The sequence below is a fragment of the Gymnoscopelus microlampas genome, assembly GCF_963454915.1.
Source record: "Gymnoscopelus microlampas genome assembly, chromosome: 6".
In the NCBI taxonomy this organism is placed as follows: Eukaryota; Metazoa; Chordata; class Actinopteri; order Myctophiformes; family Myctophidae; genus Gymnoscopelus; species Gymnoscopelus microlampas.
Window position 1 is genome coordinate 14,986,130 of NC_139943.1, and position 12,806 is coordinate 14,998,935.

The 12,806-nt window shown below is 40.8% G+C and overlaps 2 protein-coding genes across 4 annotated transcripts in view; one reads left to right on the forward strand and one right to left on the reverse strand.

Annotated features, from left to right (window-relative positions):
* The window catches only part of spg11 (SPG11 vesicle trafficking associated, spatacsin), a 46,592-nt gene extending 43,598 nt beyond the window's left edge, over positions 1-2,994 (reverse strand). For both annotated transcript variants that reach the window (XM_084058945.1, XM_084058944.1), the window contains exons 1-3: positions 2,502-2,994; positions 1,806-1,993; positions 507-728 (exon numbers count right to left, since the gene is read on the reverse strand). In XM_084058945.1, the coding sequence (XP_083915071.1) occupies positions 507-728; positions 1,806-1,993; positions 2,502-2,842 (751 nt within the window). In that variant the 5' untranslated portion in view covers positions 2,843-2,994. The remainder of the gene's footprint in view (positions 1-506; positions 729-1,805; positions 1,994-2,501) is intronic.
* Positions 2,995-3,789: 795 nt separating this feature from the next.
* On the forward strand, positions 3,790-12,468 carry ciao2a (cytosolic iron-sulfur assembly component 2A). 2 transcript variants are annotated; one of them, XM_084059995.1, is made up of 6 exons: positions 3,790-3,906; positions 4,022-4,102; positions 6,593-6,757; positions 7,944-7,993; positions 8,598-8,643; positions 11,820-12,468. In XM_084059995.1, exons 2-6 carry the CDS (start codon positions 4,075-4,077, stop codon positions 11,918-11,920), a joined length of 390 nt encoding a protein of 129 aa, XP_083916121.1. In that variant the 5' UTR covers positions 3,790-3,906; positions 4,022-4,074; the 3' UTR covers positions 11,921-12,468. The 2 variants fall into 2 exon arrangements, with proteins under 2 accessions (XP_083916121.1, XP_083916120.1); XM_084059994.1 differs by having other exon boundaries at positions 3,815-4,102.
* The last annotated feature ends 338 nt before the right edge of the window (positions 12,469-12,806 follow it).

Here is a 12,806-nt window from a genome sequence, read left to right on the forward strand (position 1 = left end):
AGGGCAAATTAGGGTTTTCCCTGCTGAAGACATAAGTCAGAATGTTGGCAGTAGCCTTGATGGATTTTTGAATTGAGGCTGGAGTGTACAAATTGCTTTTCCTTCAATTTATGGGCCTAGACCACACAGCCGTGTTCAGCATTTTGTGACTATAATTGTCTTTCCTTCTGTTTACTAGACTAACTTCCCACCCAGTTCCTATCACAAGCACGCACTATACTTCATAACAATGCACACCTTGTGAGCGTGTAGATCGGCTACTTAATAAATGAAAATGTGGAAAATTCTGGATTTTTTTTAAAAAGTTAAAATTTTTCAAAAGTATTTATTGATATGTCAATAACAACATGCCCAAAATATGGACGCCAGATTAAAAGTGATTTTAAGCTTGTGTAGGCACAACATAGCTTTGTATTGTCCTCTGTATTACGTACTCCCCTTTCCTCTACACACTGTACTGCCTCTGTGCACTCTTTGTGAAACATGGAACAAGGATTTGAGGATACAAATGACTCTGTTGGTGGAGAGAACAAACAGAGTTCCTCTACAGAGATGATACTGGCATGCTGGGGTAGGCAGAGGGAGGTCACAGCAGGAGAGAGGCTGTGGGTTGTCTCCTGCTCCCTGCTCCCATTTCAACCACAGCAAGGAACTGTCATTCAGCAGCAAACAGCACCTCCCGTCCACAAAACACAGCATACGGATGGACGTCATTGGCTCACACACACCTGCAGGGGAGACACAGACGCAAATCATTTTATGAATTTTACATGTAAATGCCCCGCCAACTGTACCAAAAAAACTGACCTGCCTGTCTATCAGTGAGTACAAAGCTATTTTACAAAAGCTCCCCTCCTCTAGTTCCACCCTGCTTTGTTGTTATATTGGTACCCGTTCACAAACTTGGCTCACCCTGCAGGTTCCAAAAATCAGTTAGGAAGATCTGCTTTTTGTTACTGTGACCACGTGCTTAAAACATGCTTCAAAAACAAGTTGTCCACATTAATACCATTGAGCCTATTTCAAGGTTTAATTGCCAATTGTATTTATCTTAACTGTCATTGCCATAAGCTTTTTTTTTCTATTGTCATTGTTTTATTAATCTATTTTGAGTTACATTATCAATTCATACACTTATGTTTTTATTTTTATTTAGTGCTGTTATATTCTAAATGTTTTAATTGATAATGCCATACATTCTTGTGCTCTTGTATTTTATTACGTCTGCAATTATTGTATGCCTGTACCACAGCCCCATTGAAAATGAGGGTCCGCCCTCAATGGATTTTCCAAGGTTTTAAATAAATAAATAATGGTGGTGATGATGATGATGATGATGAAGGCGTCAGGGCTCACTGTCCACAGACTGACATACAGAGAGCATCGAAAGGCTGTCAGAGATGCACGGTCACAATTCTATTTCAACATTATCAATAACAGTTCCGGTAACTCCAAGCAATTTTTCTCCACCATAAAGAACTTCCTCAAACTACAATCACCCACTCACAATAACAGGCTATTTTAGGCATTTGCCTAGATGGACCTATTGATGCCTTGTGTGTTTTTAAACTTGAACCTTTTTTAGCTGTGTATAGTTGACCATTGATCTGAATTTTATTCATTTAATTGCTTTTATTATTATTTTTAATTATTAAAAAAAAAGAAATCCTGCAATGTAGCAGTTTGAGATTTGTGTCAAATATACATTGCGCTACAAATAAAACATATTATTATTATTATGATGATGATGATGATGATGATGAAGGGACAAACTGCCAACTTTGGGAAATTATAACAACACTTACTGAGGTCCTTGTCTTTGAGCATCTGTACCAGGCTGCCTGCAGGACACTGACACAGGCAAACCAGAGTAGTGGATCCAGATCGCTCTACTTCCACCTCAAACAGCTTCAGTGCACACTGTGAGCCCACGGCCAACAGTCTGAGACCACTAACAGAACCTGTATGGACAGTCATCTCTTCCCAGGAAAAACTAAAGCAAAGCACAGTAGAGAACACAATGTACTGTATGAAAACAAATGTAGCCTATTTGTTGAACATTAAGAAACCTATTTTTAATGTTATAAATCCCTATGCTGAGTGCTGACATGACATGCCAAAACCCATCTGACCCTTAACTCATTGCTATAGAGTGTTTATTCGGTAACAGGCCCCCCCCCCCCCCCCCCCCCATCTCTCTCATAATACACAGAAAATACATTTTCATTTTAAAGTGTTCCATTTTGTCTGCTCATTTCTTTGTGTTATCACTGACAATTGCACTTGTATATAGAGCTATTTAACCAAAGAAAATCCCTTACCCTACCTTTAAATTTGAGACGTACTTCCATGTTGGTTTTTACTTTTATAATACTACACAGTACATGTTGTGTTATTTTACCCGTTAGTAACTCCAAGAGGGCATGTACAAAATGTAACCAAAATGGACCCTTTAAAAGTTAAGGATTGCAGCTTTGAAGTAACACAGTCAGTGTACTCACTCTGAGTAGGTCCCCTCCAGTGTGGTCCCCATCGCCTCCTCTGTGTGTGTGACATCAGTAACCAGCAGTGCTCCTGTCCTCCCCAACACACAGATCAGAGAACAGCCCTGGGCCATCCGGACCTTCTCTGCCTCCTGGACCACAACACCTCCTCCACACAGACTGCTCTCCTGGATCAGACAAACCTCTATGGAGCTGACCTCCTTCTCTGCACCCTCCTCCTCCACAACAACAACACCTCCTCCACACAGACTACTCTCCTGGATCAGACAAACATCTATGGAGCTGACCTCCTCCTCCACCTCTTCCTCCTCCTGTTGTTGTTCAGACATGTTCAACATCTTCAAAGCAGGTCAACTCGAGTAATAACAATAGACCCAGGAGTCAGGCTTTTGCCCTTGGAACCATTTTCTACCAACAACACTAAACTAAAACACTAAATATAACATGCTGCGAGAACCCAGTGGTAAACAGACAAGTCGAAGTGGACATTATCTTCCTGCACTGGTCCGTCAGTCACATGTCATGTGATGTCTTTCCCCTCCTCCCTGAGTGTCAGCTGACCGAAGCCGTCCAATCAGGAGCGGAGCTAGTCATGGATACACGACGGTCGTCTGTCCCGACCGTCATGGATGAACTTCAACCTGGTGTTTGCATTTTCTTCATTTTTAACTCATACATCTACATAAACTTTCAAATTTCAAATATAAAGTGCTTATGCTATGGCCACAAATGTTAAAATTATTCACGGGCTCTCAAAAGTACCTGTATCTTCCGTATTGTTCAACAAAAAGCATTTTAATCTGATTGGTGGCCATTTTCTTATAGAGTTATAATATATTTGAGCGCAATACACCTCCCAACCAATAGGGTCACGTGTTGAAATACGGAGAAAATGGCCACCAATCGCATTAAAATGCTTTTTATTGAACAATACGGAAAATACGGGTACTTATGTGGACCAGTATATAATTATAACATTTGTGGCCATGGGATAAGCACTTTATATTTGAAATCCGAACGTTTATACAGATGTACAGCCAAAATGAGAAAGAATGCAAACACCATTTTGAAGATCATCCAAGACGCGGTCATGGCAGATGACCGTCTTGTGATCCAAGGCTAGTATTGATCGTTAGTCGATTGCTTCTTCCTGCAACAAATACGCTACGAAGTGTAGCGCACCGAAAATAGCCGATCTACAAGCTCACAACGCGTCACATCATGTAGCGTTGTGAGCTTGTAGATCGACAATCTTCGGTGCGCGACACCCAGACGCAAACAAACAACGATGTCCAATGTGCATAGCAGAGATCTCAACCGCCATCGCAAATCCAGTCAAAACACACGGACCAGATCCACAGTAGTTATAGATCTATTGTAAACTGGCAGCCCTAGTTTTGATGTATGTTTACCTGTCAAAGTCATTCAGTCCCAGTTGTTAACTATAGTCTTTTATTATGGCGTTTTGTGAAATATGGAAGTAGTGTCGAGCCTTGTGTCTCTCACTGTCACTAAAGTCTTACAGGTTTCTGGACTTTATGACAAGAAGAATGCACTCAGGACCCAGAAAATGGAAGAGAAAGCATTAGAAGTTTATGGTAAGCTAACAAGTGAGCTAAACTCGTGGCTAGAATTATTACAAGATCAGTGGTTCTCAAACTTTTTAATTTCAAGGACCCCCATAACTCTCACAGATTTACAGACCTGTAATAAGCGTTCATTTGGAACCCCCTCAAGGAACCCTGAGGGTCCCTGGAGAACCAGTGCTATTGCTATAGATAAGCTTATTACACTCATGATTACATTACATACTAAAACTAGACAACCTGAAAGAGTCAACATATCAGTTGGTAGGTGCTGATCAAAGTGTTGTCTGTGTAATAATCAGACAACTGATTAAATGTATTGTATTGTTTTGTATATGTTTGAACTGTACTAGATTATCATGTGTTAACTTGTCAAAGTACTGGTGTCATTGTCGACTGGTTGAGTCAGCATTGGGTGACTCATGTCTGTGACTGACAACAGACCATGTGACTGTGTGTGAGGTAGGGGGTACTGTATGTCCTACCCATCAAAACTGGGTCAGGAGACCACAAGTCGAGGTGAATGCAAATTCCCATAGAAAGGAGGTATCATCCACTGCCACAGTTTTTCCCTTTTCACCTTTAGTGTTTTGTATCTGTTGATGACATGTATTATTGTGTTATTTTGTGTGTTCAAGTTTCTTTATTAGGTTAACCCCTTGAGATGTACCATCTCGTTGTCGTCACAATCGTTACATGTATACAGAGTAGACGAAACAAACCATATATACTGTACATACAGTACCTACATACATGGACAAAAAACACATACAGCTTGAAAAAGTGCTCATCAGAGCACAGGTCTCCGCCAGGTCAGGTGTGGGCCAGCAATGTTTGAAATTCGCCAATCAGGATGGAATATGGATCCGTCTTGAATGATCACATGACTAGTGATATAAAAGTAATAAAAAAATCAATGCTTTGCAAAAATCGGTCTCCTAGTGGCGCAATGTAGGGCAATATTAAAAGGGTGGCATTTGTTCCTCAGCGTAGTGCGAATATGCATGCAAAGTTTCACCGCAATCGGACGCTGCGTTCGTAAATTACAGCATTTTGTTCAAACGGGCTAACTTTAGATGTCAATCAGGATGGAATATACAAAATCTAACAGATTCGCCCTGATCACATGACTATAGAGATGTGTACCAATTTGCGTGACATTTTGAGCAAATCTGAAGGAGTAATATCAAAAATGTGTTTTGAGGCATTTTGTTCAAAACGGAGCACTCCTCCAAACTTAGGAAGCTGATCTTAGCCAATCAGGATGGAATATGACAAATCTAAAAGACCTGTTTCGTTTAATGACTATAGGGGTGTTTTGCGTGATTGTTGGACAAAATCTGTTGGAGTACTGTAAAAAAAAATGTTTTGCAAAAAGCGGCCTCCTAGTGGCGCTATAACAGGCCCATGTGAAAAATTTGGGGCAGAGGTTCTGCTCTGGCATCCAGGGAGTGTGCGTGCACAGTTCCGCTGCGATCAAGCCAACGGTGCCGGAGATTAGCTGTCCACAGACGGACGGACGGACAGGGTGCAAAACATAGACAAAAATAAAAAATATTTTGCTATGTTGATGAATTGAATACATAGGAACACAATAGAAACAAGTCCCCAGCACTTGTTTCTGTTATCCTTTTAGCCTTAATGTCTGACTGTACCACGTGCTGTTTACATTTACGACTAATAAAGTATTCAATAAATCAAAAACCCGGGATTGGAATCCCGGTCTCTCGCATGGGAGACCAAACATTCAATATGTCCTATCCCACACCAATGGGAGATATAGGGAGACCACACCACTCCATGATTTAATATATTTTACATTTAATATAACTTTCATTTTGAATTCATCGATTTGGGGGGAAAAGAGAAAAAGCTTCTAAAATACGCTAAATTCTTTAAAAATAGCCCAAACAGCAGATTTACATCGGTAGCCAAAAGAGTCAAGAGCCTAATGTGTTTTGGTTATGTTGGTCTATCAGTAGCCAAGCTGCGTATGCTATGTCTTGTATTGTATTAACATAATATATTATAATATTGTACTAGTGTAGTATAATATATTATCTATAATACAATTTGAATCCTGCGCCATGTCGGTTGTCAGTATGTTGTATGTACGTAACGTTGCATCTCTTTATATGGTTATGGCTGAGTCGTGTGACATGAGCGTGACGTCAGAGGTCCGTGCTCACAGGTCTGCCATGCCAGGTGTGAGTAATCACAAAGTGGGTTTTGGTCATTGCAGAGGTCATGCACGTCACCTGTTTGTCAAGTGGGTATTTTCATAGCCTGGCGTGGATTTAGGGGAGCACAAAACTCTCTCTCACACTGTGAGGTGCCGGTAATGTGGCACTGCCAAGTGGACGCCGCGTCACGCTAGACGTTCGGGCCGCGTAGTGCTTCTAGTACTACACAAATTGGTTAAAATGCAAATGTATTCATTAAATTAAATATTTCCAGCTTTAACTTCTCTAGTGCTGTAACTCAACTCTCCTGGTTCCCCAGATGTGATTCGGTCGATCCGGGACCCAGAAAAGCCTAACACCCTGGAGGAGTTGGAAGTAGTGACAGAGAAATGTGTGGAGGTCCAAGAGATTGGAGAGGAGGAGTATCTCATCATTATCAAGTTCTCGCCAACTGTTCCACACTGCTCCCTGGCCACACTGATTGGTACGATGTCCCCCAGCTGATAACACAGCCGTTAACAGACTGTGTGTGTGTGTGTGTGTGTGTGTGTGTGTGTGTGTGTGTGTGTGTGTGTGTGTGTGTGTGTGTGTGTGTGTGTGTGTGTGTGTGTGTGAGTGAGAGAGAGTGTGCGCACGTCTTGCTATTTCTGTGGTTATTTTCATTGATTGAAGCCCTGTCTGCAAATCAATTGTCCCTTTTCATAATAAAATGTGAATTGAACATATCTCCTTGGGCATGAACAAAATGTCCTCTAATTTTCCCATTGAACTGTGGTCTCTCCTGGGACTGAACAAACGGGCACAATACAGGTGTCAGAACCAGATAAATATGAATCAGCGGTCCACTGAGTCACAAAATAGGAACATTGTGTATCAGATTGAAATAAAGCAATATGCTCAGAAACACACAAACACACAATGATACACGCACAAAAAAAATCTATTCTGTTATCGCGCAAAAAAATCCTTTCACATTATATTGGCAGAAATGTTGGCGCTTCGCAATTTTGGGTGAATAGAAAACACAATGTGGGACCGCTGTGATTTTAATAATAAACCTTTTAATCAAAGCACCTTTCGAAACAGTCTTACAAAGTGCTTAAAAATAGTGTTATATATGCACAGCACGGCAATTTTCAAATTCTTTGCTGCTCCGCTGGCATGGTGGAAAGTTCCTTTGTTTGCTCTAAGGTTGGGCACCTGTTTTGACAACTTTGGCACAGCCATGTCAATTTAAAACACTATAATGTGAATGTTGGCTTAAGGTCTACTCTGGAGCCTTCTGGGAATAACCTGACATTTTAATTGAACTGTCATTGTGCAGACACTTTGTCAACTCTCTCCCTGCATCCCCATTTAACAAGAATTTATAGCTCTCCTGACCAACACTGGTCTTTGCTATACAGTACACGCTCTTTTCCGATGTCCAAACTTTTCTTCGCAAAGGGACATGAAATATGTTGACGTCATTCAGAACTTTAGATTTTTTTAGATGCTTCTGCACCTCCAGATGTCCTGACCATAGAGTTGGTCCTGACTCTCCGATCTAGTTCTGAAAGCCCTTCCGAAACGAATATGTTCCAACGTCTCTGACCTTTACTCTGCTCATTGAGCTAATCATCTCATATCATTATCTATTTCTGGCAGTAACTTTCTTTGTGTGTTTTCAGGCCTGTGCTTACAAGTCAAATTGCAGCGATGCTTACCATTCAAACACAAGGTGAGTATAGAACCATAGGGGGTATTGGCTATGTTATGGGCCAGTTACACTTATCCGTTCTCCCTATAAGGAGTGATTATGCCAGATTCATACAAGGAATTTAGTTTGGCACGTGGTACAGCAACAACTCAATATGTTGTTGGGAAATGTCCAAGTACAGGTAGTAAGCACCCAAGTGCGAGGGTACCCAAATTAGACATACTAGCTAGTAATTATGGGTATACTGACACCATAATAAGCAGGTAGTGCATGAATCAGCAGTGTTTGTTTTCAGAGCATTTTCTTTAAAATAATGACTATCTAGCCAGACCAAATCACAAAATGTCATCTGACTGAGAAGGCTAATGACAACATGGGATAGTTAGGTACAAGAATCTATGAGTTCTATCATTCTAGTTCACTCACTCACTCACTCACACAATCCTGTGAGGTTGTGTGAGTGTGAGGTTTTGCGGGATGCTGGTTGTAATTAAGACATTGTACTTTATTTAACTCCCTGATAAAATGAAAGTATTTAAATAAATGATATACTGTATACACATCACACAATATACAGTAATTGCCTTTTTAACTTTTCATTATCTTCCCATTTTTACCTTTCCAGTTGGAAATTTACATTTCTGAGGGAACTCACTCTACAGAAGAAGACAGTAAGTGTTCATGTTTAACCAGCACATGGTTTCTACTCAGAGATTAGAGTCTCAGAAGTAATGTAGCATGTTAGTGTTTTGGGTATTAAAGCTACTTTTGGTTGTCTAGTACAGCTGCATCTTCTTATCAGTTAATTAAATTCACCTGCTTTTCGTGCAGTATGTGTATTCAAAGCTACTTGTTGTTACTATTATTATTTTAACATAAAATAACAGCAATACTAAAATGTTATACACAACATCCATTCACACAGACAGTAGGCTATTAGGCTTGGCAATGATGATAATTGGGAAGAGCTCCCAATGTTAATAAATATATATCAGAATATTTCAATATTTAATCAACAAAATGGTATAAACTCTAGTGTATCTTTGACCATGAATTCAGCAAATGAATCCACAGCAACCGTGTTTGACACGGTACATTTCTCAACTAGAAAATTGTGCTCCTCGGAGCACAGGTCTCCGCCAGGCCAGGTAGCTTTTATGGGCCAGCAATGTTGCACGGCAATCAGATGCTGTGCTCATGATTTGAGGTATTGTGTTCAAAACATGCCACACCTGCACACTTTGGAAGCCAATCTTGGCCAATCAGGATGGAATATGAAAAATCTGACAGATCTGTCTTCATCGCATGACTATAAAGATAATGTGTACCGATTTGCGTGCTGTTTGGACAAAATCTGTAGGAGTAATATCAAAATAAAATATATAATGTTTTGCAATAATCGGCCTTCAGGCGGAGACAACAACAACAATAACAAACATGCCGATCGATATTTTGTATTTTATTATGATATCCCAAGACTATACATAAGACACAGTATCCATCCAGTCAGTAGACTGTGCATTGGTCTTAAAAGTCTTTAAATTGTGACTTTATAAATGTGCAGATACCCTGTATACACTTATACTGTGTATAAGTGTATACTGTTGATTTGTTTACTGTTGAGTGAGAAAACAATGTTGCACATTAAGCTAATCATCTGGGGACCACCCAAAATCACTTGGGGGCCCCCCCCTATTGTGAAATACAATGACATGCAAACCCCAATAGATGACAGACAATAGTGGCTTAGGGCACTCTGACCCAGTGTGCTTTTTCAGAACCATTTCCAAGAACACATCTACCATATAATCATGAGTCAACGTTATTGTCACGTTTGTACAAGGCAATAATGGCTCTATGTCATTACCTCTTTCTAAGGATGGATACTTTTTTGCTGATGATTTGCAGAAGAGCCTGATGTTCTTGCCACTGATGACTTTACTTGGAAAATCATTTCATGCTCCACAGGCAGATTACTATGTGTGCTTTTGTGATTTGTGATGGGACGTTTTTTTTCCCCCCACACCTTTTCTGTTTTTGTTGCCAGACCCAAGGGGTCGGGCTTACATGAGGCTTTGTATCTGTTTTCTCCATACATGGTATGTCACTTTGTCCCCCGGCCCCAGCCAAAAAAGTCTATCCCCCTTTTGTCATAGAAGGGACATAGACACCTGATTCGGATGCTATCAATGCATTGAATGGGACATTATCACCTTTTATTAGACCATTGAATGGGCGAAGTAGGCGACCTACTTACCTACCCGCGATTTATCAGACCATTCATTGGGTGTTATCAAGACATACTGACCTACCAACGGAGATGACTTAAATTGTTCAGTTTCGGTTTTGGTTTTGGTTGTTTTGGTTTCGGACCATGACGGAGGCGCGCAGTCTCAGGCGAGCTGGAGCCCCGCGACGGACCACCGAGGGAGCTAAAGCGACCGAGTTGCCGTCCGGAGCGGTGCGACGCTCGCCTGAGCCTACTCAGCGCCGTTGGAGTTATGTACCGATAGGCACAGAATCGTAAATATTATTGTGGGGACTGCTCCGCCTCCAAAGTAGGTCAGTAGCTCCTGATTACGCCCAATGAATGGTCTGACAAATTGCGGGTAGGTCCGTGTATCGCCTACTCGTCACCTACTCGCCCATTCAATGGTCTGATAAAACGTGATAATCTCCCATTCAATGCATTGATAGCATTCGAAGCCGGTGACATAGAAGGGACACACGTCATGCAAAGCCCGGCCATTCAGATTTCAACCACTAGGGGTCTGGCAGTACCAGGTCTCCTGGTTCTAGTTTATAAACGTGCGAATAATGGCTTCTATTATAGCATTGCAACTTTCCAGTAATAGAAAGCCTACAGTTTCTATAGCTTGGATTTCCCCATCGATGATGTCACTGGTAAGCGGGATTCTGAACTGTCCTCAGCACTCCTCTGACAGAGTAGACAAAAATGGTACCATAGTATCATGAGTATTAGTGAAGACCAATTATATGAAGATAGGTTTAAAATGGGTGAAGTCATCCTTTAAGTAGTAGCAATACCACAAGTAAAAGTCCTGTATTCAAGTCGAGTAAAAGTGCAAAAGTATTGGCATCAAAGTGTACTTGATGTACCAAATCAAGTATATTTGATTGTTACTGTTAATAAAGTATTCAATCAAAATGTGCACATATAATCGCATGTGTCTGCTCACGCAGATACAAATCAGTAGCCTATAATATGAGTTTAACCCATTGATAGCTGGAACGCATCGGTGTCACTTTAGATGTCTTTGGCTATTCAAAAATAGCAGATATACAAGCTCATAGCGCGGCACCGAGTGCCGCGCTATGAGCTTGTAGATCTGCTATTTTTGAAAAATCTTGAAAACATTTTTTTTTTTTTTTTTTTAACTGTTATGATTTAGATTTTTTTAAAGAATCGTCTCAGGTCTTAATGGGTTAATGGAAGGATGGATAAAGTGCGAATGGAACCTTTTTTTTGTTGCTCCGGAACACTTGCATATTTCAGTTAAATAATGTCTACAAAAAATGCATATATAAGTTCATGCAGGTCCTTTTCTTGATAGGACCCGCATACTGTCAGGAACTTGCCAAAAAAAATTAGCTCTACATTTTTTTGCAAGTTCCTGACAGTGTGTGGGTCCTTTTCTTTGATATCACCATCAGAGATCCCCTTCTGTATTTACATTTTAAAACATGTTCCCATGGACCACCTGCAGGCCTAATTATGCCATGGACCACTAGTAGTCCGTGGACCATTGGTTGAGAAACACTGGGATGGGATGTATATGGGATGCATGCACTGATGATGTCTTGTCTTGTCTCTGTGTCTCTGCAGTTAACAAGCAGATCAATGACAAGGAAAGAGTGGCTGCAGCCATGGAGAACCCCAACCTCAGGGAGATAGTGGAACAGTGTGTCACCGAACCAGATGACTGAGAGAGACACATAGTCTGACTGTGTGTGTGTGTGTGTATGTGTGTGTGTGTGTGTGTGTGTGTGTGTGTGTGTGTGTGCGTGTGTGTGTGTTCAGCTGAAAGTGGTTGGTCTCATTGTGGGAGGACAGCTAAGTTGTTGTTTTAAAGGAGCAGAAGTGGACAGACCGGTCTCCACAGCATGCCCCTTGTGGTTCCAAACATCAACAGAAACTGAACTGGTCGACTGGATGTTTATATTAGTTATTTTTTCTATATTTTTATTTGATGAGCTTTTCCACCCCTTCTCCAAGTTACTGACTGGAGCTGTCAGCCTGTCAGTCATATGAATTGGTGAGGAAGAAATAGCAAAATACAGGATTAGATTTCAACACATCTCTTCACAGCAGGGACTCGGAGGCTTATCACTTCTCCTCTCACAGCCCAAATGGGATGCCAGGCTGTTTTCAATCGAACCTGAACCAGAGTCTGTGATTCATGGCTCGTCTTCGATTCCTCTGCCTTTTACTGTCTCACAATTCTGAAATTAAAAATAAAATGTAATTTTTTCTAGTGGCTGTGTACGCTCTTTTTATTTTATCGTAATTTGTTTATCACATACCCATTGCCCAATTTATGTATACTATACACACAAAGGCAATGAGAAAATAATGTGAACAACACTTCTAGAATGAAATGGTATAGGATATGTATTTCCTTACAGTGTGAGAAGAAATTTGTCTCAGAACACAGAAGTTGCTTCTAGTGTGCTACGCCTTTGATCCTTTTCCTTTACACCCTGATAAACTCCAGTGTCTCCTCAGCTGTGAATTGTACCAATTCAACCTCAGCATCAATGTTTGATGCAGTACATTTCCTTAAGTAGCTAGTTTGCTTGTAGTGCCAGTTCA